The sequence below is a fragment of the Xenopus laevis genome, chromosome 9_10L (assembly GCF_017654675.1).
Source record: "Xenopus laevis strain J_2021 chromosome 9_10L, Xenopus_laevis_v10.1, whole genome shotgun sequence".
Taxonomy (NCBI): Eukaryota; Metazoa; Chordata; class Amphibia; order Anura; family Pipidae; genus Xenopus; species Xenopus laevis.
Genome location: NC_054387.1, coordinates 82,172,345 through 82,196,837, shown reverse-complemented (window position 1 = coordinate 82,196,837; position 24,493 = coordinate 82,172,345). Strand labels below are relative to the sequence as shown.

General features: G+C 41.0%; 1 protein-coding gene across 12 annotated transcripts in view; it reads right to left on the bottom strand.

The window, feature by feature from the left end:
- Positions 1-11,898, bottom strand: part of LOC108701408 (disco-interacting protein 2 homolog A) — a 54,246-nt gene extending 42,348 nt beyond the window's left edge. For 8 of the 12 annotated variants that reach the window (XM_041576445.1, XM_018236027.2, XM_041576450.1 and 5 more), the window contains exon 1: positions 5,155-5,389. In XM_041576445.1, the coding sequence (XP_041432379.1) occupies positions 5,155-5,374 (220 nt within the window). In that variant the 5' untranslated portion in view covers positions 5,375-5,389. Of the gene's footprint in view, positions 1-5,154; positions 5,390-11,011 lie in introns of those variants that run through there. The other 4 variants (XM_041576448.1, XM_041576449.1, XM_041576451.1 and 1 more) reach the window with 3 other exon arrangements.
- Between the last annotated feature and the right edge of the window lie 12,595 nt (positions 11,899-24,493).

Here is a 24,493-nt window from a genome sequence, read left to right as displayed (position 1 = left end):
CAATAATGCCCGCAGCATTAATGGGAGAAACCTTGGTGGGCCCTGCCTGCTTGATTTTGAGCTTAAGTCCTATGATTACCCATCCTCTGGTGTTCCCTGTGCAGCCAAGAGTCTAATGCAGTTTGTCACCAATAAAATCAAACAACTTGCTAGTTGTCGCACCTATAGTTCAGCACAGCTACTGCAAATACTGTGAGGATGATGTAAAGCCAAGGCCATACCCCCTAATTACCATGTTCATTTTACAAAATGTAGCAAGTTATGAAAGTTTGAACACATCTCTGTGGTTTTTATGTGTTATTACAGTTTTGCTAATGAAGGTGAATTTCCCTTTAAGCTGCGCGTTCTCCCAAGAGACCTGCTTATCTTAAATTTTAACAAAAGTATCTATTCTGGGCTCCCTGCCAAAAGCAAATTAAGTTTCAGAAACTATGTATCTTTTTCTGGCTGTTCAGTGCAGGAGATCAAAGAGAAAGTCAGGACATTTCACTAACAAACCTGGAACTACGGGTTGAGCTCTCAAAATCAGTGCTGTCCCGTGAAAAATGGGGCAGTTGGGAGGTATGTGACAGTGAAATTGCGCAATAAGACCCTAAACTCAAGTCTGCACACTATTCTGTTGGCAATCTTGGCCCCCTGATTTGAGCAAACCAGTGACAGAACTCCTGCTTGTCCTTCCCCTGATGGCAGCTCTGAGAACAAGTATTTGCAGTTGAATTATATAGTGAATAAAGTACCCCCTCTTATAAAATATAAGGATATTATAAGTTACCGAGGAGTTTCATGACCATATCAAAACACGAGGCCGAAGGTAACTTCTAATATCCTCATATTTTGCAACAGGGGGTACTTTATTTATTATAATACACACGTTTCAGTGAGTCGTGACAGAAATTACATCAGAACTCACCGTTTATAACTGATAACATCAGAACTCACCGTTTATAAGGATATTATTTACAGGATATTTATGGCTTTTGTGTATATATATATATATATATATATATATATATATATATATATATATATATACATACAATAAATTAATGCTTTAAATAAATGTATACTGAAGATATGCCTACATTTACTTTCACGTTTTCATTATTCAGTGGAATAAACTTTCTGAAGTTTTAAAGAGTGTTCATACACAACCATGATTTGATCCTGTACAGCAGGGCTGTCCAACTGGCGGCAGGCGACCCCCTTTATGTGGCCCTCCATATCAAAGTCTGCCTACTGTGTCTGTTTACCATATGTAAGATTTAAAAGGTATCACTACAGAGATTAACTGGCCCCTGCATTGTTTAAACCTCAAATTCAGACTAATGCCCTGTATTGTTCACACCTGTGATCCTCCTGCATTGTTCACACTTGTGACACCTCTATTGTTTATATCCTAAAGCCTGTACTGTTCTACCTGAGACCCAGACTGAAACTGCCCACATTGTTCACCTGTTCACACCTTATTCAAAATGCTAATGGGGCACCAGCACTGTGTCACTGTATGCAGTACATATTAGACTGGTCCTGATTTTCCTGTCTCCTGCTCTGTTATGTCTTCCCTATGCACCCTGTGTTTGCCATAGGTAACTTCTAATATCCTCATATTTTGCAACAGGGGGTACTTTATTTATTATAATACACACGTTTCAGTGAGTCGTGACAGAAATTACATCAGAACTCACCGTTTATAACTGATAACATCAGAACTCACCGTTTATAAGGATATTATTTACAGGATATTTATGGCTTTTGTGTATATATATATATATATATATATATATATATATATATATATATATATATATATACAATAAATTAATGCTTTAAATAAATGTATACTGAAGATATGCCTACATTTACTTTCACGTTTTCATTATTCAGTGGAATAAACTTTCTGAAGTTTTAAAGAGTGTTCATACACAACCATGATTTGATCCTGTACAGCAGGGCTGTCCAACTGGCGGCAGGCGACCCCCTTTATGTGGCCCTCCATATCAAAGTCTGCCTACTGTGTCTGTTTACCATATGTAAGATTTAAAAGGTATCACTACAGAGATTAACTGGCCCCTGCATTGTTTAAACCTCAAATTCAGACTAATGCCCTGTATTGTTCACACCTGTGATCCTCCTGCATTGTTCACACTTGTGACACCTCTATTGTTTATATCCTAAAGCCTGTACTGTTCTACCTGAGACCCAGACTGAAACTGCCCACATTGTTCACCTGTTCACACCTTATTCAAAATGCTAATGGGGCACCAGCACTGTGTCACTGTATGCAGTACATATTAGACTGGTCCTGATTTTCCTTTCCTCTGTTATGTCTTCCCTATGCACCCTGTGTTTGCCATACTTTGCCTGCTCTTTGCACCCTGTGTTTGCCATACTCTGCCTGACCTATGAACCCTATGGAACGTAAATCTGGTATTTGTTCTGGGGGTTTGTTAGCATTTGAAAACTATTGTTAGGGGCCCCTAAGGTGTTTAATCATATGTCGGGGTACTGTATTATACACAGGGCAGGAGGAGGCATATGGATTTAAGGGTATGTCTTAATATGACTTAACTTTTTTCACATATGAGTGACATCCCTGCCGGTGCCAGGCCAAGGTAGTTTGGCACCCTAGGCAAGAGCTTCAATCAGCGCCCCCCTCTCCTGCATTACCATTTCATCTTACCATGATGGTTTTTAAATAATGCAAGAAAATGTACAACACTTTTTCATTTTTATTACTGCCCCCTGTACCAGCAAGTCCAGCATACAACCATACAGGCCCCCCTGTACCTGTGCCAGCAGACATCCATCATACTGCCCCTCCGTACCTGTACCAGCAAGCCCAGCAGCCATCCATCATACTGCCCCCCCCCATACCTGTGCCAGTAGCCATCCATCATACTGCCCCCCATACCTGTGCCAGTAGCCGTCCATTATACTACCCCCCCATACCTGTAACAGCAAGCCCAGCAGCAATCCATCATACAGCCCTCCAGCAGCCATCATATTGCCCCCAATCTTTACCTGTGCCAGCAGCAGCCAAAAATCTGAACACATCATATTGCCCCCAAGTATTTATGTACCTGTGCCAGCGCCCAGACCAATCTGTACCTGGCTGTGCCAGCCGGAAGCTTTACACTTTCACAGTAATATAAAGAATGTCTTCTTTTCAGTGCAACTGTGCAAAACTGAGAGCAGCAAGTGTGAGCCACACCAAGTAGGCCGCCAGCTCTCTGCCACCCAACTGCATCAGTGATGTCATTGGCGCGTATACGCACGTCACACTGCACTGCCGCACCACACAGAAGGAACTATTACTTGCTGGCAAGAGGAGAAGGTGAAGGAGGGGGATTCCACCCGACTGAGTGACCAGGATTACTGAAACAAATTATTAAATAAACGTTTGAAAAAAATGAAAAAAAAACCCATTAAAAGTGCCCCCTCAATGATGGCGTCCTAGACAGCCGCCTCCTCTGTCTCCCCCTAGTTCCAGCCCTGATCCCTGCAGTGAGCACCATCTGTCTTTTTGGTGTGCTATTAATCTGTACATGGTCTTGCGGTAACATGGGTGTGGTTTAAAGTGGGTGTGGTCTAAAAACAGGGAGTGGCTAACACTGGCTTCCGTTATCGGCCCTCCACCATGTAGATTAGAAAAATTCCGGCCCTCTGTACCATATAAATTGGACAGCACTGCTGTACAGTTATAATCTGCAACACAGATATTCTGTAATGCATTCCTTTTCCCTACTTTAGGGATCCTTATAGCTGGCTTGTGCTTGCTGCAAAGGATATGATACTGTGGATCCCCTATGTTTGAGAGGCCTGTAATCCCAGAGAAATCATCTGTTACGACAGACCTCCTGCTTGCTCATATTCAGTGGAAGCTAGCGGACCAACAGCAATTTTACTGATTTTAGTAGGCTGGTCCCAACAACTGAATTGCCTTGTGCCATGTCACTCTACCTACACTCACATTTAAGTACCTGGTGGTGTCAGTCTAGAGATCTGGTCATCCTGATCCAATGTATACTGCTATGTCATGCGTCTGAAAGAAATTGGATCAGAATCTGTACTGTGAATGAAGTGATAATGTATGCTATAAGAACACAGGGGCTTTTTTATTATGTGGTCTAAAAAATGGCAGAATAATTCACCGTGCATTGCAGTGTAAAAAAAGGCGTAAAAATTGCATAATTATTTAACGCGCTTTTTCTGTGAGCAATTTACTTACAAAGGTCTGAATCACTGTGAAATAATGGCGGTAAATCTGGCGTTCACATGTCATGAAATGAAATATACCTTGATAAAACCGCCATTTATTTTATACAGCTTTTTACAACTTTTTTTTTACTGGCATATGATTTGACAACAGGCAGTTGTTCCAGTCAGAATAACAAACAGGACCCATATCTTCTATGTGTGTGTGTGTGTGTGTCTTTGGGAGTGGAATTGGCAAGGGCCACATTAGTTCATGTGTGTGGCCTAGCTGCATACTATCATATTGGATTATACACTAATGAGTCTATAAGGATAGTTTATGAAAGCAGTTCAGTGTGCAAAATGCTATTTTTGGATGAAAATCATGTTTTTACCCACAGTTCAGTATTTTCCTCATAACTCCAGTGTAATTCCATCCATGCTAGGTGTTGCACCCTATGGACACAACTGCATGGTACAGCGCTGCACAATAAGTTGGTGCTCTAAAAATACATGTTAAGAATAATATTAATAATAATAATGGTAGCAAATCAAATCTAAGTTACAGCTTAAGAGTCTCAATGCTCAATGATGTTAGCTAAGTCTGCTCTACCTACTAAAGCAACCCCTGTGGTAACCCTGGAATTATTGCCACATTCAGAGTGAGGCCAGACAGACGCAATGGTGCTTGGCACAAGTACACAAAAGTGCAAGGAGCATATCTGGACGCAAATACCTGTAATGACTAGTGTCAATAAGCTCAACACTTGCATCCATTTTGGCATTATGCACTTATGGCTGCATTCGTAAATTACTCCTTTTGCATAGATGGTTTCCCCAGGTCAAGCCACATAATTTTTTAATTTGTTACATTTGATTCAAATTCATGCTATGAGTTACCGTTCCTTTAAGACAAACATATGACAGGGTGTGTTTAAGCTCGCGTGTGCACAAACTTACTGTAGGTGTCTGCGTGTTGCTGCATCAGCTCCACATCCGCAAGTTTGAAACGAGACGTAAGGGGGTTAGTGGGCTCTGACAGATAGAGAAAGCAATCAAAAGTGCAGAGGGAGGTCACAACGGCTGCTCTCACAAAGAAACATTTTAACATCTGGCTTCCTCTCTCACTTCCTGTTACAACAATGAGCGGCAGGGGCAAACATCCAGCACAATCCCACATGGAAAAGGCGAAGTGAAAAAGCTTTCACCATCCCACAAACAGATTAACCATTTCACTCACAGAACAGGAAGAGGTAGAGAAGCCCCCACCTCACTATGGCAAGAGATAAATCCTATGGATCCAAGAAAATTCACTGGCACACAGGTGATACTTGCAGGATAAACCTTGCTAATTTATTAAGTGTATTGCAGCATTGATGTAACTTTATAACTTTCCAAGAGATAAATACTATGCATGTATCTGGGCTGTGCATCTAAATTATAGCTTATCGTGCCATGCTCTCTAAAGGTGGCCATACATGAAAAGATCTGCTCGTTTGGCAAGGTCGCCTCTATGCCCACCAAAGGCAGGGCAATATCAGGGTATTCCGATCATTCAGCCCTAGAGCCAATCGATCATATTACAACGAAGGAAATAGGTGCCAACGGGACAAGAAAAGCATCAACTAGCCAATGCAGCCCTCGATCGCCAAAAGCAATCAAACCTGCCCAATCGATATCTGCCTGATATTTGTCCTGATATCGATCGGGGATAGCCATCAGAACATCCAATACACAGGCAGATAACCAGACGAATTGGTCTAAAGGACCAATATCGGCATCTTTAACCTGCCCATATATGACGGGCTGAACTCCACGGATCGTTGAGACCCGATTCCGAAGTGCAGAATATAATGGCACTGATCAAGAAATCGCAGGAACAAACTACATGTATCCAACTGTCAGATGAAGATGAAGCGTTCACATCAGACAGTCGGATATATTTAGGTTGTACCTGTGCTTTCTCGATAAGTGCCATTATATTCTGCACTTCCGACACGTTGCATTCATTTCTTCGCCTGGCAACTAATCGAGTCTCAACACACCATGGAGTTCAGCCCTTACCCTAGCAGCCAGCCAGTGGCTTAAATGAGAGAATGGAATATAGATAGGAGAGGGCCTGAATAGAAAGATAAGTAATAAAATACAGATGTAGCCTCAAACAGCATTTGTTTTTTTAGCTTCCAGGGTCAGTTTCTAAGAACAGGATGTTCTATAACATACTCACAGTTAACTTACTGTATATGTGGACTACTCATTTAACACTTGAAAATAATTCCCCAAACAAAAAGTGACATTTTAGCAGGTCCCTATGATCCCTTAGAACTGTCTATACAAAACACACAGCCCCACACTGTACAGGAGTGGCAATGTTTGCATCATAAGAAAACCTGATAGGGGTTGGAAAGTATACCTGCTAGCCTCAGGCGTGTAAGCAAAAACCTAGACTAGCTTATTTGCATCTGTGTAGGGATGTCTCACCTTGTCTGCACACCTCCAGCACCACAATACTCCCCTACCACCTAAACATATGCAACAAACTGACTTCTTAATACAAGAACTGAACACATTTACCTATGAGAAGATGAGAAGATTGCAAGACAAATTAACTTTGTTTCACCTACAAGTTGTTACAGGTGCCAGTGAAGTAATGTGGGTGCTGGTTATGTATAATAAAATCTGCCTTTGTCGGCGGGCGTTGATCCGAGGAAAAACGCTTGTGGAGTTCTACCCTAATGCTCACTAAATTTATCTAATTTAGTGAGCATTAGGGTAGAACTCCATGAGCATTATTCGACGGATCAACGCCCACCGACAAAACGCACACGACAAGTCGGATGGAGATGCTGGTGTAAAGTTTCTAATTGGACTGAATGAAAAGTTGCAGGCAAAAAGTACATTACATCTGATGCGACACGACTGTCGGAATTTTGAACGCAGAAAGCAGCGTTTTCATCAGCAGTCGGACCGTCTAGTTGTTATTGCTGACTTTTCATTCAGTCCAATTATTTCTTCATGCGCGCAACTCTATCCGAATTGTTGCGTGCATGTTGTCGGCGGGCGTCGATCGGCCGAAAAACGCTTGTGGATCTCTACCCTAATGGATGACAGGAAAGCTGCTTAAAGGGGTTGTTCACCTACTAAACACCTTTTTAGTTCAATTGTTTTCAGATTGTTCCCCAGAAATAAAGACTTTTTAAAATTGCTTTTGATCTTTTATTTTTTACCGTTTTTCCAAAATCTAAGCTTAAAGTTTAATGTTCCTGTCTCTAGTGTTCAGTCTGGCAGCTCAGTAATTCAGGCGCAGACTCTAAAATGTTTATCAACATTTAGTTGATACATTTCTCAGCAGCATCTCTGGAGTATTAGCAACTGTTGTATCAATTCTAACAGCTGCCTTTTAGCGAAACCCAGAGATTCTGCTCAGCAGGGACAAAGATAAATGTATCAACTAAATGTATCAATCTAGAACAGTTTACAGGGTCAGAAACCCCCCTCCCAGAGCTGCTTTTAAAGGTGAAAACTGACACTTTACACACACACACACGTGAATATTTTTTTTTATTATTATTAAGTATGTGTAATCAGAGGTGCTTCGCCAATGAGGCGAGTTGAGGCTGTCGCCTCAGGCAGCAGCGCCCCACTAGGTACCAGGGGCAGCAAAAATGCTGCTCCTGGTACTTTAAGAGCGAATTTCTGGGGGAGGGGGGGCAGCTGCAACTGCTGCTGCCTCAGGCGGCGGAGGGGCCAGGATCGCCCCTGTGTGTAATACATAATTTCAAATAGAACATCTATACTGTCTTATCGTGCACAATCCGTATACAAAAAGTAAATGTAGGTGCAGGGCACACTGGTAACTCATGTATAGATCAGACCAAGGTTTGTAGATAAAAAATGGATACTTTATTTACACAATCATCTCTTGCCTGACGCATTTCGTGTCACTAGGACACTTAACCATAGGCTATGATTAAGTGTCCTAGTGACACGAAACACGTCAGGCAAGAGATGATTGTATAAATAATTTATCCATTTTTTTTATCTACAAACCTTGGTCTGATCTATACGTGAGTTACGAGTGTGGCCTGCACCTACATTTACTTTTTGTATACGGATTGTCTGCTCCCTTGAGCTGAGGGCCTGGGGCTGGAGCACCTGGGCCACGTTTCTATTTTGGCGAGTGATTCTACAAGATTGATGTTGTCTTATACTTAAAATATTTTTGGTCCAGACTATTTTCATCGTGCACAATGTCATTCTGACCTACTGTTTCATTGAATTCCCAAAATACTCATAGTTTGGACTGGTAGCATATACCTCCAGGCTCACTAACAGATGCCAAACTGTCCCAATAAGGTAACCCATAGCAACCAGTAAGGCATTTGTTTTCCATTGTCTATCTTGCATTAGACTTGCCCGGGGGGTTATAACACTTGCACACTTTAGCACTTGCGCACGTACAGCAGACCCATGGAAGAATGATTTCCCGGAAAGTATGTACACAAGCTTTCAACACTTGTTTCCCAATCTGACAATACAGGCTCCATAACCCCAGGGCTACCTAGTACGGAAGAGTTACAAACTTATCTGCCACACCAACCTAACTTTTAGTATCTGTCATTTAGCAAGTCCAAATGTCCATGATCATGCCTTCGGCAACAGCAAACCAGAAGTGGCTGTATTGATATCAATCACTTCAAAACAACATGTACACATTTTAATTGGGAATACACAAATGGTGGATTCCCATTATTCTCCCAGTCAGACATGCACAAAATAGTCAACCTTCCCTATTTCATGGGAATATTGGACTGGGACACTCAGTTGATCTGTGCATGCCTAAACCACTAATAGCCATTGCATGGAGAACGAGCAGTGCTGCAGGGGCTCACTCTTTTGGTAAGATATTTATATAAACCAGATTGCAGGCACCTTCTGGATAGGGGATTTTGTGCAATACAAGTGCAGTTTATTGTTGTAGAAAGCAATCCATAACAAACTCCTGGACTTTGCAGCCACAACTTTTCACAGACAAAAAACAGACATTACACACATCTAAAGGCCACCATCACTATCCATGAAGCCCTGTTCAGAACTACTGTATAAGGAAATTCTATAACATAGTCTCACATGAGCAGAGTGGCTGTCCTATAAATACGCTTTAAATAAATACGTTATAAATAAGTTTTACATGCCCCTCCCAGAAATGAAAGGCTGAGAGGCATGAGATTCTTTGAAACAAACCTGAAGAATTTCTTTGAAAGACTTTTACATATTTTTGAGTGCTGACCCGTATAGGCACTTCCTTTGCTTCAGAATATATGACAAATAAATGTTTGCTGACATGTCAACTATATGTTCTCTTTTTGTTACATTTTTATACAGTGTAACAGAAAAACAAGGTGTGGAAAACCTTTTAGCTTTTGCTCCCTGGCACAAACATGGTAGTAAAATCGCATGGCTCTTAATGTAATTGTAACAAGTAGCACACCATAAGTTAGACATGGTCACACGAAACAACTTGGTCATAGCCTAGACCCCTAGACCTTACTTACAAAGGCACAACTGCAGATACTTGCTTTAATTATTTTAACTGCATTGACCCCATCTAAGTTAATCACTCATTGGCTGGGTCACATTCTTTTTCCCTCTCTCACCCTAACTTTGATTCCTGGCTGTACCAAGGTATGTTTCAGATATGAGATTGGTAATTGAAATAAGTATTCTCTATTCAAGAATGACAGCATTAGCTAGGTGGGCTGTATAGAGAATGCTGGTTATACTGTTGGACCCTTGACAATCATTGGAAGTTTTAACCAGAAACGTCTAGCATCTCAACAGGAGATAATTACAGATATAACTACTGGCATGCTGACATTTGTACTTTACAGCAACAAGGGTTGTCCAGAGAGAATAACCAGCCATCTGCATGATGCAGTGTTGCATATTAATGTTTTCTACCAAAAATAAAGCATCTTTGGGAATCTTCCCAGTGCTGGAGGAGAGGCTCCTTATACTATTAATGCAACATGTCTAGCAAGTGACAGATTGACAAAAATATTAGTACAGCTTTAAAAATATGTTGGCATTAATACTATTCAGCACATATCCAAAATTGAAATCTTTCAACTGAAACAAACTGAGCCAAAAATCTGTGTTTTATCATAACAAGCCTGTAAAAATATCATTATACTGGCTGCAATCTGCTGTTTCCTGGCTCCATTCTGCCAAAAGAAGCAATGTTTCCCTACTATTATACTTAGCAGGAAGAAAAGATGGTTACATGTGTACCAGACTATATTAATTCACAACCATATACGTGTTTCTGGCTAAAGAACTAGAGCATAGTGCCCTGAAGTCTCTAAGCCATTGTATCTTTACAGTAGTGTGTTGCCTGTTGTACAAGCCTTATGATGCACAGGGAGTGTTACCAGTCAGGTCAGGACTGGGATTCACAATAGGCCCTGGCATTCCAAAGGCCCAAGCAGCCCCCCACCAGCCCAATAAATAGTTACTGTCTATGGCAACTTACAGATGCCCGTCTGGCATTTGCCAGAACCCGCAGATTCCTAGCCCGGGCCTGTTGGTTTGCAACAAGTTGCCCTAATGCTGTTTCACACCTCCAGCTGTTGGTGGATGCTCGGAGTATCAGCTCGACCATCACTTTGGGCCAAAATATTTTAGTAAAGCACCACAAGAGGCTTACTTTTGCATAGGGGATTGCCTGGTAAAAGAAGGTTAGAAAGCCACAGATAGAATATCATGCAATAATCAGAGGGATGTCTAATTGAAGAATTCCCATTTAATTCCTACTCACCTTCAGAGAGCTCCAACTCCAGTTCTGCCAAACTTTCCCTGACCTCTGCAGGCAGTGACTCCAGTAGTGCACAACTTGCCCGCTCCGCCATGTCCTTTGCACTCCTGTGAGCCTTATTGTGCAAGTCATATACTCTAATGATACACCAGCAGTGAATTACATGCAAAGAAAGCTTGAGATCTCACCATGGTCCCTACAAGCCCAATTGAGACCTTTTTTGGTTTCTGGGTCAAGAAACGATGCCCCCCAGCCTTTCCTTCTCGGCCAGTGAGTGCTGCAGGAGGAGGCTTATCCTTAAGTGCAATGGGGGGCCTGCCAGTGATGGGACACACTGCAATAATAAGTCTGCCACTATATGCCTTCAGCTCACTAACACAACTATAAAATAGTCCCAGTGTAAGGATATATGTGCAATTCTTCTTACATTCGTGGATAGATGTGTCAGTAGTTGAATATTCAGCACTGAGTGAGCCCCGCAGCTTGTTGGGGTCCCAGTGCACCTGTCACCAAGGAACCAATGGTCGCTCTCCCCCCGGCTCAATCCTTGACAATCTGCAGGGACCTCGCCCCTCTATATACAGTGCAAACATCCAAGCTGCTTCCCCTTCGTAGATTTAGTCCTCCTGGAATCAGCCTCTTCCCGACCGGTCCTCATGAGCCTCCCCAGGACTCGCTTGGTGCACACAAGCTGCCTGTGGGTCGGCCTAGCTGTATGCACACCCTTGCATGTCACCGTACCTCTTTTCCTCCTTCTTCGTCCCCACAGGACCGGTTCGCTGCGGGGACGCGCGTGGGAGCGGCCCTGGAAAGTGGAGAGAAGGGGGTGTGTCTCAGCGGGAGCGCGCTGACCAAAGACAATCTGCCTGGTAACAAAACACTATGGTCGCTGCGCACAATTCCATTCTCCCTCCCGCTCGTGGGTGTGGTTAATCAAAGCACCGCCTACAAGCGCATGCACGCACGCTTCTATCCTGGGAATTCGGGCATGTAGATCACACCCCCCAGCCTTATTGGTGACAACATAAGTCGCCACGGTCCCATTGGGTTAAAGCTGCCGCACCTTCGCACGTGGTTAGAGCAATATGCGGAGCCGCATTTCCCTCTCGGCACAGTGGCGGGCTGCTATAGGAATCTCTGCTTGGGAACCATCGTTTGAGCCTAATCCATCGACCTGGAGAACCGAACAGATAACAGGCGGACGGTGTATTTTTCATTCTTTCAATAAAACCCTCTGTAGATAGTTGAAATGAATCAAGGTACAAGGACTCGGTTTGTCTTGTCGGGTTACCGCTATGTTGTGCCCTCGAGGCTCCTCTGCTCTCAGTCTGTACAACTCTGCTTCTGTGGATTTGCGTCTGGATAAAAAGAATTAGTACAAATAATAATGGAACACTACTGCAGGCCGGTAAATCAATGTTCTGTTCATCTCTAACCTTAGTATGAGCTGTGACTGTAAGGGCCTGACCTGTTAGTTGTACTGCTCGAACCAGGTCTGGACTGAGAGTCAGAATAGGCCCTGACATTTCAAGTACACAGAGGCCCAAACAGCCCACCAAATAGTGACTTTCTATGGCACTTTATAGCAGCCCCTGTGGCATTTGCCAGAACCCACGGATTGCCAGTCCAGGTCTGGCTCGAACCCTTGGTGCTCCCAATTTCTATTCAAGTAATAGAAGTTAGCTTCAATAGGGTTATAATCTCGTTATAGCACAGCTTCAGCAATATGTTGGCGCTCTAAAAATACATAATAATAATAATAATGGTGCCCATAAAACACGATCCGCCTGTTATCTTACAAAATATTGACCATACGTTAAGATATACAATAACAACAGCATAAGGTGTACCACTGACATAAAATAGGGGGAGCTTATTCCATATGTGCAAAAGGTGTCCTACTAGCAATCACTCACATTTGCCAGCTTTATATGTTGGACGGGGATCACTGGTAATCGGGCAGACATGTCAATTTACACACATACTGTTACTTCTGGAAATAAGATTCAAAAATAGGCCTTGACATTTCAAGCACACAGAGGCCCATATAACCACCACAGGCCTGATAAATAGTGTCTGTCTGTCTTGCAGTAGCTTCTCTGGTATGTGCCAGAATCTACAGATGCCTGCTTGGGGGGAGGGGGGGATATGGAGTTGTTGCGTACAAAAAACTAAATGTATGTCCAGTATGGGGTGCATGTGTACTGCATATACATGTATACATAATTATGATGTAAAAACTTGCCATCAGCGTTTCCCACTTTGGCTCAAGCAACTCTGAGTTTCATGGCCACTTTGAGTTCCATTTACTTGGCAAATTGTCACCTTTTTAGTTCTGCAACCTGTCATTGTAAGGAGTGATAAAGGAGATTAAAGCAGTCAGCCCAACAGCCATGGAGAGCAACCCATTTTTTTTGGTGAAAAACAGATCTTTAAATGCCAAGCCAGCAGAGTAACATAAAAAAAAAATCTATTTTTAAACAATTCCTAAGTGATGGTTAGACAGTTTTATTCATTATTGCTAATGTACATAAGACTAAATTAAATCATATTGCCATTAGGGATGCACCGAATCCACTATTTTCGATCCGGCCGAACCCCCGAATCCTTCGCGAAAGATTCAGCAGAATACCGAACCAAATCCGAATCCTAATTTGCATATGTAAATTAGGGATGGGAAGGGGAAAACATTTTTTAATTCCTTCTTTTTGACAATAGGTCACGCAATTTCCCTCCCCACCCCTAATTTGCACATGCAAACTAGGATTCGGTTCGGCCGGGCAGAAGGATCCAAATCCTTCTGAAAAAGGCCGAATCCTGGATTCGGTGCATCCCTAATTGCCATGCAACTTTTGGAATGTGATCAAAATTGCAACTTGATATACATTACAGGTTTGATGTTTTTTGTATTAACCAAAACATAGACTGCTTAATTGCTTACAGTCAAAAAAGGGTTATGATTTGGGTACAAACTTTACTCACAGTTGACAGTAGACAAGAACTATGTATGGTGCATTTGTGTAATATACAAAGTTTCATAAATAGTCTTCTCCCCCCTCCCATTTTAGCCCCAAGGGTGGCCCTTAACCACATTTTTAATGGTCCATTTCATGCCCAGGGCTCAAAAATAGTTGACAAACAACGTGAAAAGATAAATTGGACAAATAACTCTTAGATGACAGAGAATGTCTTTCCATATCCAGTTCAGACAAGTGTTGAGACAAATAGAAGTAAAGATTTTGTACTAATCAAACTTGATCTACATTGAGCAAGACAGGCATCATGTGATAAAGCTCCTCTGACCTGGGGGAGGGACTCATTTACCAAACAAATGTTTCTTACACCTCCAGAAGCTTTTGCCTCCTGTCATATTTGGGTCTCCTTCAGTTTTGCAACCACTGAAAAGATAGAAACAAAGCTAAAACACGCAACATTAGCACATGTTTGAAAAGCATATCATGATAAGGTTAGTGTCACCAATAAAGAGAAAGATACATAGTATGATTGATTTTTCTTTTCTAGACTTATATCCGCTAGATACTGACCTGAATGAATGAAAACCTTCATAGACATCCTCTGGGTATGGATTTGAACAGTCATTCATGCCCCATTGCATCTGTAGGCAAAATCCATGAGTTGCCAACCATACTGAGTGGGAAACACAAGATGTGGCCAAGCTTTACTCGCATATACACTAGTACATAAACAGTGCCAATGTTCCCCCTGAATGGAATTAAGGTGGGCCCAGATATCTATATCTCTTCACCTGGTGGTCCTTGAAACCAAATAGAACTTTCTGCAGATGGTTTCTGACAGGCTCAAAACGTTGCTGTTACTGTTGCCCTGCTGATGAGAATAAAGGCTTTTTAATGAAAGTTTAGGCTTTTTAATGAAAGTTTAGAGTGCTGCCTATTTCTGATTTCAACAAGTATTTCCAAGGGCATTGGGGCAGGTGCACCCAACTCATTAGGGGGTAAATTTATCAAAGAGTGAAGTTACGCCACTAGAGGGAAATTCCGCAGCTTTCCATTCATTTCTATGGAATTTTGAAAGGCGTCATTAGAATACAGAATCTCTCAGCTGGGAGACCTGTTACCTAGAAGAGCATAGCATTTTGACACAGCTTATAAGTTTCAGCTTCTTAACGGTTTTCAAGTGGAAATATAAATATAGAAGAAATACTTTAGAGCAGTTGGGGCACCAAAATATTTAAGCCAAATATGGGCAAACAATCCTGAAGGGTGGCTACAGTGACTTTGATGCTCTAAGTCCTGGAAAGTGATATGATCTGATCCTACTACTAAAGGCAATTATGATGCAATGCAACAAGAATATTAGCCAATATAAAGTACTTGGTAAGATGCCCACAAAAATTGGGGTGCTTTGTCTCATGTATTGCCTCATGCCTCAAGCCATTGAAAAAACCTTGCCACTGGGACCTACAGGAGGTGATTTTTACTTTAAGTGACAAAGCAACCAAAGTGCCATCACCCTGCAGATGCAGATCACACAATATATTTTGGGTCATTTTGGCATGACATGTCTTTATTTTCAGCTATACAATCTTAAAATGATGTATATTATTAACATTAATTTATAAAAGAGTTTCACTTAATACATTGGAAAGTATTTCATTAGTTGTCAGATCACAGCATTAATTAGCTATTTTGTAGACAGCAGCACATAATGTGAATGGATTTGTGTTGGGAAAAAAACGCTGCTATATTAGCATGAGATCATGAAGTTGTTGGAATTAATAAAGGGAGCTGTTGATGTGACAAAAGGAACTAAAAACTGAGGAAGCTGGTGGATAAAATCATTTTTGAGGAGTCCAGACAAAGAGCTCTCTGGGTGCAGATGGGAGAAACGGCCAAGTGTCCAGATGGGAAATACATTCTGATATAATGTGTAACTGATTGCACAAATCTTGTTAAATACTCCTGGGATATTCTCCTGCAGAACAAATATACAACAAGAATAAAAGATGATATTATTTGACTCTATTCTCATTAGGATATCTCTTTTTTGCAATATTATGCAATGTATGATATGCAGGAATCCAAGAGAATTAAGCATGTGTAAAAACATTTATACAATTCTGACATTGGGCTTATTTAGTAACACTGGGCACTAATAACCAATCAGCTTTTATCACTCGTCTGCCAGGTCAATAATACATGTATATTACTGATTGGCTCCAATGTGTTTCTGCACTAGTGCAAATTTGCCCAGTGTTAAATGAACCTCCATGAATGTTTAATGAAGACAAATACAAGCTTATACAATCATAAATCAAAGCATTATGCTGTTATATGTGGAGTGCAATCGTGAGGTGCCCGTGTATCTATCTGTGGGTACATTTACTGGAAGCTTGCAAGTAACAACAGGATTTGTGTGGGCTGTGCATGTATAGTAACATGTTTGTAGAGCAATAGTTATGATGAGCACAGGTATTTATTTATTATAATTATAGGGAACTGGTATATGAAAGTTGGAGCAGTTAAAACCATATTGTTGGAATAATCCCAATTATGTCTAATTTTTCTGCCAAAACCTTTATCCTAAAATAAGATGAACTGGTGGGGTGAAGCCTGCCAGCAATGTTCTTCCCATATGCAGATAACCTGCAACAACTTCCAAGCCATCATAGGTGGAGGCCCTAGAGATCAAAGGAACATAAGTAAAGGGTTCAAATTAAATGCAGGGATGGGCACTGTTGGTAGATGAGGCTGGGCACAAATTGGAGAATAGTCATAAACAGAGATCAGATGCAAGGGGAGGGGGGACAGTCACCCAAGGCCAGAGTGCAGAGCCATGGTAGGTAAGTCAGGCAAGTAAAGGTCAGAACCAGAGAGGTAACAGGTTAATGTGAAATAATCTATAATCAGTAAATGCTGAAACAGGAAATGAACAAATAAGGGCTTGAGAAAGGGAAACCTAATTAACACTCAGGCTTAAACAGGCATGGACCTGTACCCAAGTTAGCAATTGAGTAGCCAGAATTTAGTACTTTGCAGGCAGCTAGGTGAACTGCTGGAATACTAGTAGAGTATTTCAATAGAGGTATGATATCTGCAATACAAAATGCTGGGACTTGGGGTTTTCCCTATAAGTGTTCCTTCTGTTGTGGGCTTCAAATGCCTTAAGACTACTAAAAACATAAAAACAAAAATCTGCTTTATATGTGCCTGCTGATATCATCACATGCAATCACTTGGAATTTTCTTTCTGATTTTAAGTTTCGTTTAATATTTTATTATACACAAATAAAAATTACTTAAAGGGGTTGTTCGCATTTTACATAGTTACATGGTTAAAACGGGTTGAAAAAAGACAAAGCCGATCAAGTTCAACCCCTCCAAATGAAAACCCAGCATCCATACACACACCCCTCCCTACTTTCACATAAATTCTCCATACCAATACCTATACTAACTATAGAGTTTAGTATCACGATAGCCTTTGATATTATGTCTGTCCAATAAATCATCCAAGCCATTCTTAAAGGAATTGTTCAGTGTAAAAATAAAAACTGGGTAAATAGATAGGCTGTGCAAAATAAAAAATGTTTCTAATATAGTTAGTTAGCCAAAAATGTAATGTATAAAGACTGGAGTGATTTGACGTATAACAAGTCAGTCAGGAAACTACTTCCTGCTTTTCAGCTCTCTTGGTTTACACTGACTGGTTACCCTGGCTACCAGGCAGTAACCAATCAGAGACTTGAGGGGGGGCCACATGGGTCATATCTGTTGCTTTTGAATCTGAGCTGAATGCTGAGGATCAATTGCAAACTCACTGAACAGAAATGTACCATGTGGCCCCCCTTCAAGTCACTGACTAACTCAGAGTTATAGAGCTGAAAAGCAGGAAGTTGTATTCTGGCTGTTTTATTAGACATCTGTTCACTCCAGCCTTTATACATTACATTTTTGGCTAACTAACTATTTTAGAAACATTTTTTATTTTGCACAGCCTATCTATTTATCCAGTTTTTATTTTGACACTGAACTATTCCTTTAAAGGCATTAACTGAATCATATATGTAAGTCTAAGTAAGGGAGCACCACCCATTGATTTTATGAAAAGCAGATAGATGGTGTGCAGGGTTATTAGGATAAATGATAATACGAGAGAGAAAAAGATTAACCTTTAAAGTTGCACCACCCCATCAAAGAATCCGATGACTCAGGGAACAAAATTATTTAAAACTTAACTTTTACTGATAAATTAGTTAAAACCATACATCCAGAAGAGCATTTAAAATGAAGTTAGGAACAGGGAGACATAGAACCCAAGTTAGGCAATGATTGCCGAGCATAAGGTGAATATAGGGCTATCAACGGATAACCAGCCCATCTGTCAACTTTGGCAAGCCAGTCCCAGTTAGTCTTAATTATTTAACCATTAAGCAGTCGCTTGTGAGACTCGGTATTTCTACCCAATGGGTAGCCACCCCACCTGCCAATCTGCGTATACAGATGTTAATGGGTATCAATTGGTCTCGATTAATAAGATGTGAATTGAGCTAAACTTGCAATGATCATTTGCAGGCATGGATATTACCATCACCACATCCACCCTCAGAGGCACCCTCCTATTATCATAGAGGCAGCTAAATAGCGAGTGGTGCCAAAAATTGGCCCACTGTGCACTTATTCAAACTGAGTTATTATATTCTAGGTGTATTACGCATAAGTGTTTAAATTCTACCCCAAATGAAGCAGATTCCATCGATTAACCACCCCTTCACCCACAACGCTTCCCACCCGTTTCAGCTGTGAAGCAAAGGCCCAAAAAGATTTTTTGATTCTGTCCCCCTGCCTAACAAAGCTAAAATGCGCCTGACGCGCGTTTCACCCGCATATCGCAGGCTTTGTCAAAGGCATACAGCGGCCGAAGTCTTACCCCTATAAATAGACAACTGTAGAGCCGTTACTATTCAAAACGGCCAATCACCAAGTGACACGTCATACGTGGGCGGATTCTGAACGTCTGTCATCCGTACCCGGTATATTAACTCCTTATGCGGCTGTCAGATTATAACTCTTACCGGCACAAATATGTGGCTATTCTTGTAATACACGGGCAATCCCACATCCGCCTCCGCTTATGGCACTTATTGCGAATCCAATTCTCGCATTACATGAGCAGTCTAACTACTGCATCCACGTGATACAGTCAAGTAGACGCGGATGCCATAAACAGTACTGTCACACTTATTAGTGTTAAGCAGTATATGAGAGGCTCAGAAGCCCCCCATAATAAATGTTGCCATTTCTGTGTCTGTCCTGATATGGTAAGTCTTCAGCAGTATTTAGCTAGACATATATGTGAATACAACCCTTTACAAAAATATAGATTACATTTAGACAGTGTAGGACATCAAATAAAACACAAAGTCTCAGTTTTAATTGACTGTATGACAAATGATAATGTTTCAAATGGATACTGTGACATTATATTTATGTCAAATTTGACTGATTGTTATGAGCACATTAGCAGATATTTTGTATCATCTTGAAGTAGTGGAAACTGCTACTACTACATAGGGAAAATGATCAGATGAATACATTCATCGTGATACTTTCATTAAGTCCCATTGGACCCAATGCATTCATCCTAAAGATCCATTCACTTTCCCTGGATAGCAATGTTGTCTCAATATCTCCACCTCTGATCCCAAGGGAAACTTTATGGAGGCCCATTGCTCGAAGATTGATACTGGAATTATTGTGATGTTCTAAAAAATGGCGACTGACTGGTGGTAACTTCCTGTGATTCTTTATCCATTCTGGTGCATTTTCAATGCTGGCAACATGTTCCAAAAGGCGTTTTTTGAAAGGCCTGTTGGTTTTGCCAATGTAAATCTTATCACATGGACAGGTTAACATATAGATAACATTGTCAGTATTACAGGTAAATGTCTGTGTAATTCTCAATATCTATCAGTGACCATGGTCTGATTATGCATGAACGCACAGGCCCTACATTTGCCGCAGGCAAACGTGCCCACACGTGTGGGCTTGATTGTTGGTCTAGCAAAATGACTTTTAACAAGTCGATCTCTTAGATTGGGTGCCCTGCGACAACAAGTCAAAAGTCTTGGACCCACTAATTTGTCTAATATTGGCTCCGTATGTAGGATATGCCAGTGCTTCTGTAATATGTTATCTATAGCTGGCCACTGTTTACAATAAGTGCTGATGAATCGAACAGGTTGCTCCACACTTGTCATTGAACGTTTACGGCCTTCAAGTAGGGAATTCCTAGGAGTTTTATAGCCCTAGAGCAGTGATCCCCAACCAGTAGCTCGTGAGCAACATGTTGCTCTCCAACCCCTTGGATGTTGCTCCCAGTGGCCTCAAAGCAGGAGCTTATTTTTGAATTCCAGGCTTGGAGGCAAGATTTAGTTGCATAAAAACCAGGTTTACTGTCAAACAGAGCCTCAATGTAGGTTGACAATCCACATAGGGGCTACCAAATGGCCAATCACAGCACTTATTTGGCACCCCAAGAACATTTTTCATGCTAGTGTTGCTCCCCAACTCCTTTTACTTCTGAATGTTGCTCATGGGTTCAAAAGGTTGGGGATCCCTGCCCTAGAGTATGCCCTTCTAATGACTGTTAATGAATATCCCCTTTCTTGCAAGCGTTCTGTTAATTCGCTTGCCCTTAATTTGAAATTTGAAAGGTCTGAACAGTTGCGTCTGAGGCGTAAAAACTCACCAACAGGAATGCCTCTTTTAGTAGACATTGGATGATGGCTATCAAAATGCAGAATGGAGTTAGTCGCAGTGATTTTGCGAAATAAATCTGTGCTGATGGAACCATCTTCCTGGATGATCAGTGTTACATCCAGGAAATCCAATTTTTCTTCACTGATTTCATGAGTTAGTCTGATATTTAAATTATTGCAATTTAGAAGATTCAAAAATTCAGTTAGGGTTGCCTTATCCCCTGTCCATAGGAATATCAAATCATCTATATAGCGAAACCAATGGGATATGTGTTGAATATATGGCGCCATTTCATAGTCAAAGACATAATTGGCCTCCCACCATCCCATGAATAGGTTTGCGTAGGTTGGTGCAAAGGCAGCACCCATTGCAACCCCCCTAATTTGTAAATAAAATTTCTCGTGGAATATAAAAAAATTATGATTTAAGCAAAAATCAGTCAGTTCCGTCACAAAATCTCTGTACTGCCCACCCCAGTCACTTTCAGTTTCCATGAAGTAACGAATTGCTTGAATACCCTGTTTGTGTGAGATAGAAGAATAGAGTGATTCGACATCACAACCCACCAAAAGGGTCCCTTTCTCTACCCTCACTTGTGAGAGTTTGTTCAATAGATCACCGGTGTCACGAATATATGATGGTAACGTGACAACAAATTGACGTAACTTGATATCAATATACTGGCTCGCTTTTTCACAGAGATTACCATTGCCAGAAACAATGGGGCGGCCAGGTGGTTTCTGTAAATTTTTATGTACTTTCGGCAGCATATAAAAAGTTGGAGTAACCGAAATTTCATTTACTAATGCTTTATACTCAGTTTTCGAAATTAAACCAGTCTGATAACCATCAGTGATAAGTCCATTGTATAGGGACCTAAATTTTGTTGAAGGATCCGAAGGGAGTTTCTTATAGCAGGATATGTCATTAAGTTGTTTGAGGGCCTCTGTGAGATACATAACTCTGGGCCATATAACAATGTTGCCACCTTTATCTGAAGGCTTAATGATCACATCCTCCCAAGAGGCAATCTGTTGTAATGCTAGTCTTTCAGCCTTGTTTAAATTGTCACTATTATTATTGGGCATGCACATGAAATCTCTCATCACCAGTTCTCCAAACGTAGTTACAGCGGAGCTGGTATTCTTGGGGGGCATGAATCTACTCTTAGGTTTCAGTGTTTGCGTTTGTTCTGTTTGCTCTAATAACAGATCTTGTAGATCATTAATGGCTTGATCTAATATTGACTGTTCTTGGGTAGCCGTTATAGACGAATAAGCTAAATCGTATGGATTTTGGGAATCACAGATGGCCATAAGGGGATTGACCAGGACTTGTCCAACTGGATCAGAGTTTCTATGGAAGTGTTTTTTTAACAAAAGTTTGCGGCAAAACAAAAAAAGATCTTTATATAAAGAAAAAGTACTGATATTATGCATAGGGGAAAAGGATAAACCCTTTCTCAGTACTTTATTCTGAGTCGGGGTGAGTACATGCTCACTGAGATTAATAATATTTAGTATCTCTGATTCCTTCTCCTCCTGTACTGGCCCCGTTCCCAATGATTCTGCCGACGATAGGCCCACCTCTCGCAATCTCTGAGTTCTCTTCCCCCCTCTTCTGACCCTCTTCTGTGACTTACCCCTAAAAAAGAAGGATCAGATATCTGTGTTTGACATGTGACGGTCCCATTATCATCCCCCGATCGTTCTGATCTTGAATAGTCACTATTAGACATATTCTTATTCGTCCCCTTACGGCCCCATTTATAAATAGTCCCAATCGTGTAGTCAGTGGTGTCTCTAATATATTTCTGTCTTTTCCTATCTATAATTTCTTGGGCCACATGATCTATTTCAGCATTGATCCTGGACATACGTGTAATGTAAAGTTCATTTTGAGAGAATTCGGATAACTGCTTCTCAATATCATTTATTTTATTCGGTAGTTCAGATACTACGCATTTTTCATGTTCACAGGCTTCAATAATTGCATCGAGCATTTATGGAGTACCTCTTCCCACTTAGCCCTAAAATTCTCATCATGTGTTTCAAACGCGGGGAGAATTTTTATGCGTAGTCCCCTAGGTATTATATTGCTCTCGATGTATTTATTATAGGTGGAAACCGTCCACCATGCTCTAGTAAGCTTGATTTGTTCTTGTTGGTAATCTGTAAGCAGGACTTTCCAATCATTGCCTGCTGGTGAACTATTGCTGCTAGATCCAGCTTGGAAAACATCCGAAAGCTGATTGGACCATTTCTCAAAGCGAGATTGTAAATTCATAATTGGGGTTACCATTTTGTAACGACAAATAAATAAGTAGGTGTGCTGCACCAAAGATTCCCACAATAGAGAATATAGGGAGAAATTATAATATATGTAAGTCTAAGTAAGGGAGCACCACCCCTTGATTTTATGAAAAGCAGATAGATGGTGTGCAGGGTTATAAGGATAAATGATAATACGAGAGAGAAAAAGATTAACCCTTGGGGGCCGATTCACTAAACTCGAGTGAAGGATTCGAATGAAAAATACTTCGAATTTCGAAGTATTTTTTGGGTACTTCGACCATCGAATGGGCTACTTCGACTACGACCTTCGATTCGAACGATTCAAACGAAAAATCGTTCGACTATTCGACCATTCGATAGTCGAAGTACTTTCCCTTTAAAAAAAACTTCGACCCCCTACTTCGGCAGATAAAACCTACCGAAGTCAATGTTAGCCTATGGGGAAGGTCCCCATAGGCTTGCTAAACTTTTTTTGATCGAAGGATTTTCCTTCGATCGTTGGATTAAAATCCTTCGAATTGTTCGAAGGAAAAATCCTTCGATCGATCGAACGAACGTTTAGCGCTAAATCCTTCGACTTCGATATTCGAAGTCGAAGGATTTCAATTCGAGGGTCGAATTTCGAAGTATTTTTTACTTCGAAATTCGACCCTTAGTGAATCTGCCCCTTAAAGTTGCACCACCCCATCAAAGAATCCGATGACTCAGGGAACAAAATTATTTAAAACTTAACTTTTACTGATAAATTAGTTAAAACCATACATCCAGAAGAGCATTTAAAATGAAGTTAGGAACAGGGAGACATAGAACCCAAGTTAGGCAATGATTGCCGAGCATAAGGTGAATATAGGGCTATCAACGGATAACCAGCCCACATGTCAACTTTGGCAAGCCAGTCCCAGTTAGTCTTAATTATTTAACCATTAACCATTAAGCAGTCGCTTGTGAGACTCGGTATTTCTACCCAATGGGTAGCCACCCCACCTGCCAATCTGCGTATACAGATGTTAATGGGTATCAATTGGTCTCGATTAATAAGATGTGAATTGAGCTAAACTTGCAATGATCATTTGCAGGCATGGATATTACCATCACCACATCCACCCTCAGAGGCACCCTCCTATTATCATAGAGGCAGCTAAATAGCGAGTGGTGCCAAAAATTGGCCCACTGTGCACTATTTTGGCCCACTGTGCACTATCACGATGAATGTATTCATCTGATCATTTTCCCTATGTAGTAGTAGCAGTTTCCACTACTTCAAGATGATACAAAATATCTGCTAATGTGCTCATAACAATCAGTCATATTTGACATAAATATAATGTCACAGTATCCATTTGAAACATTATCATTTGTCATACAGTCAATTAAAACTGAGACTTTGTGTTTCATTTGATGTCCTACACTGTCTAAATGTAATCTATATTTTTGTAAAGGGTTGTATTCAC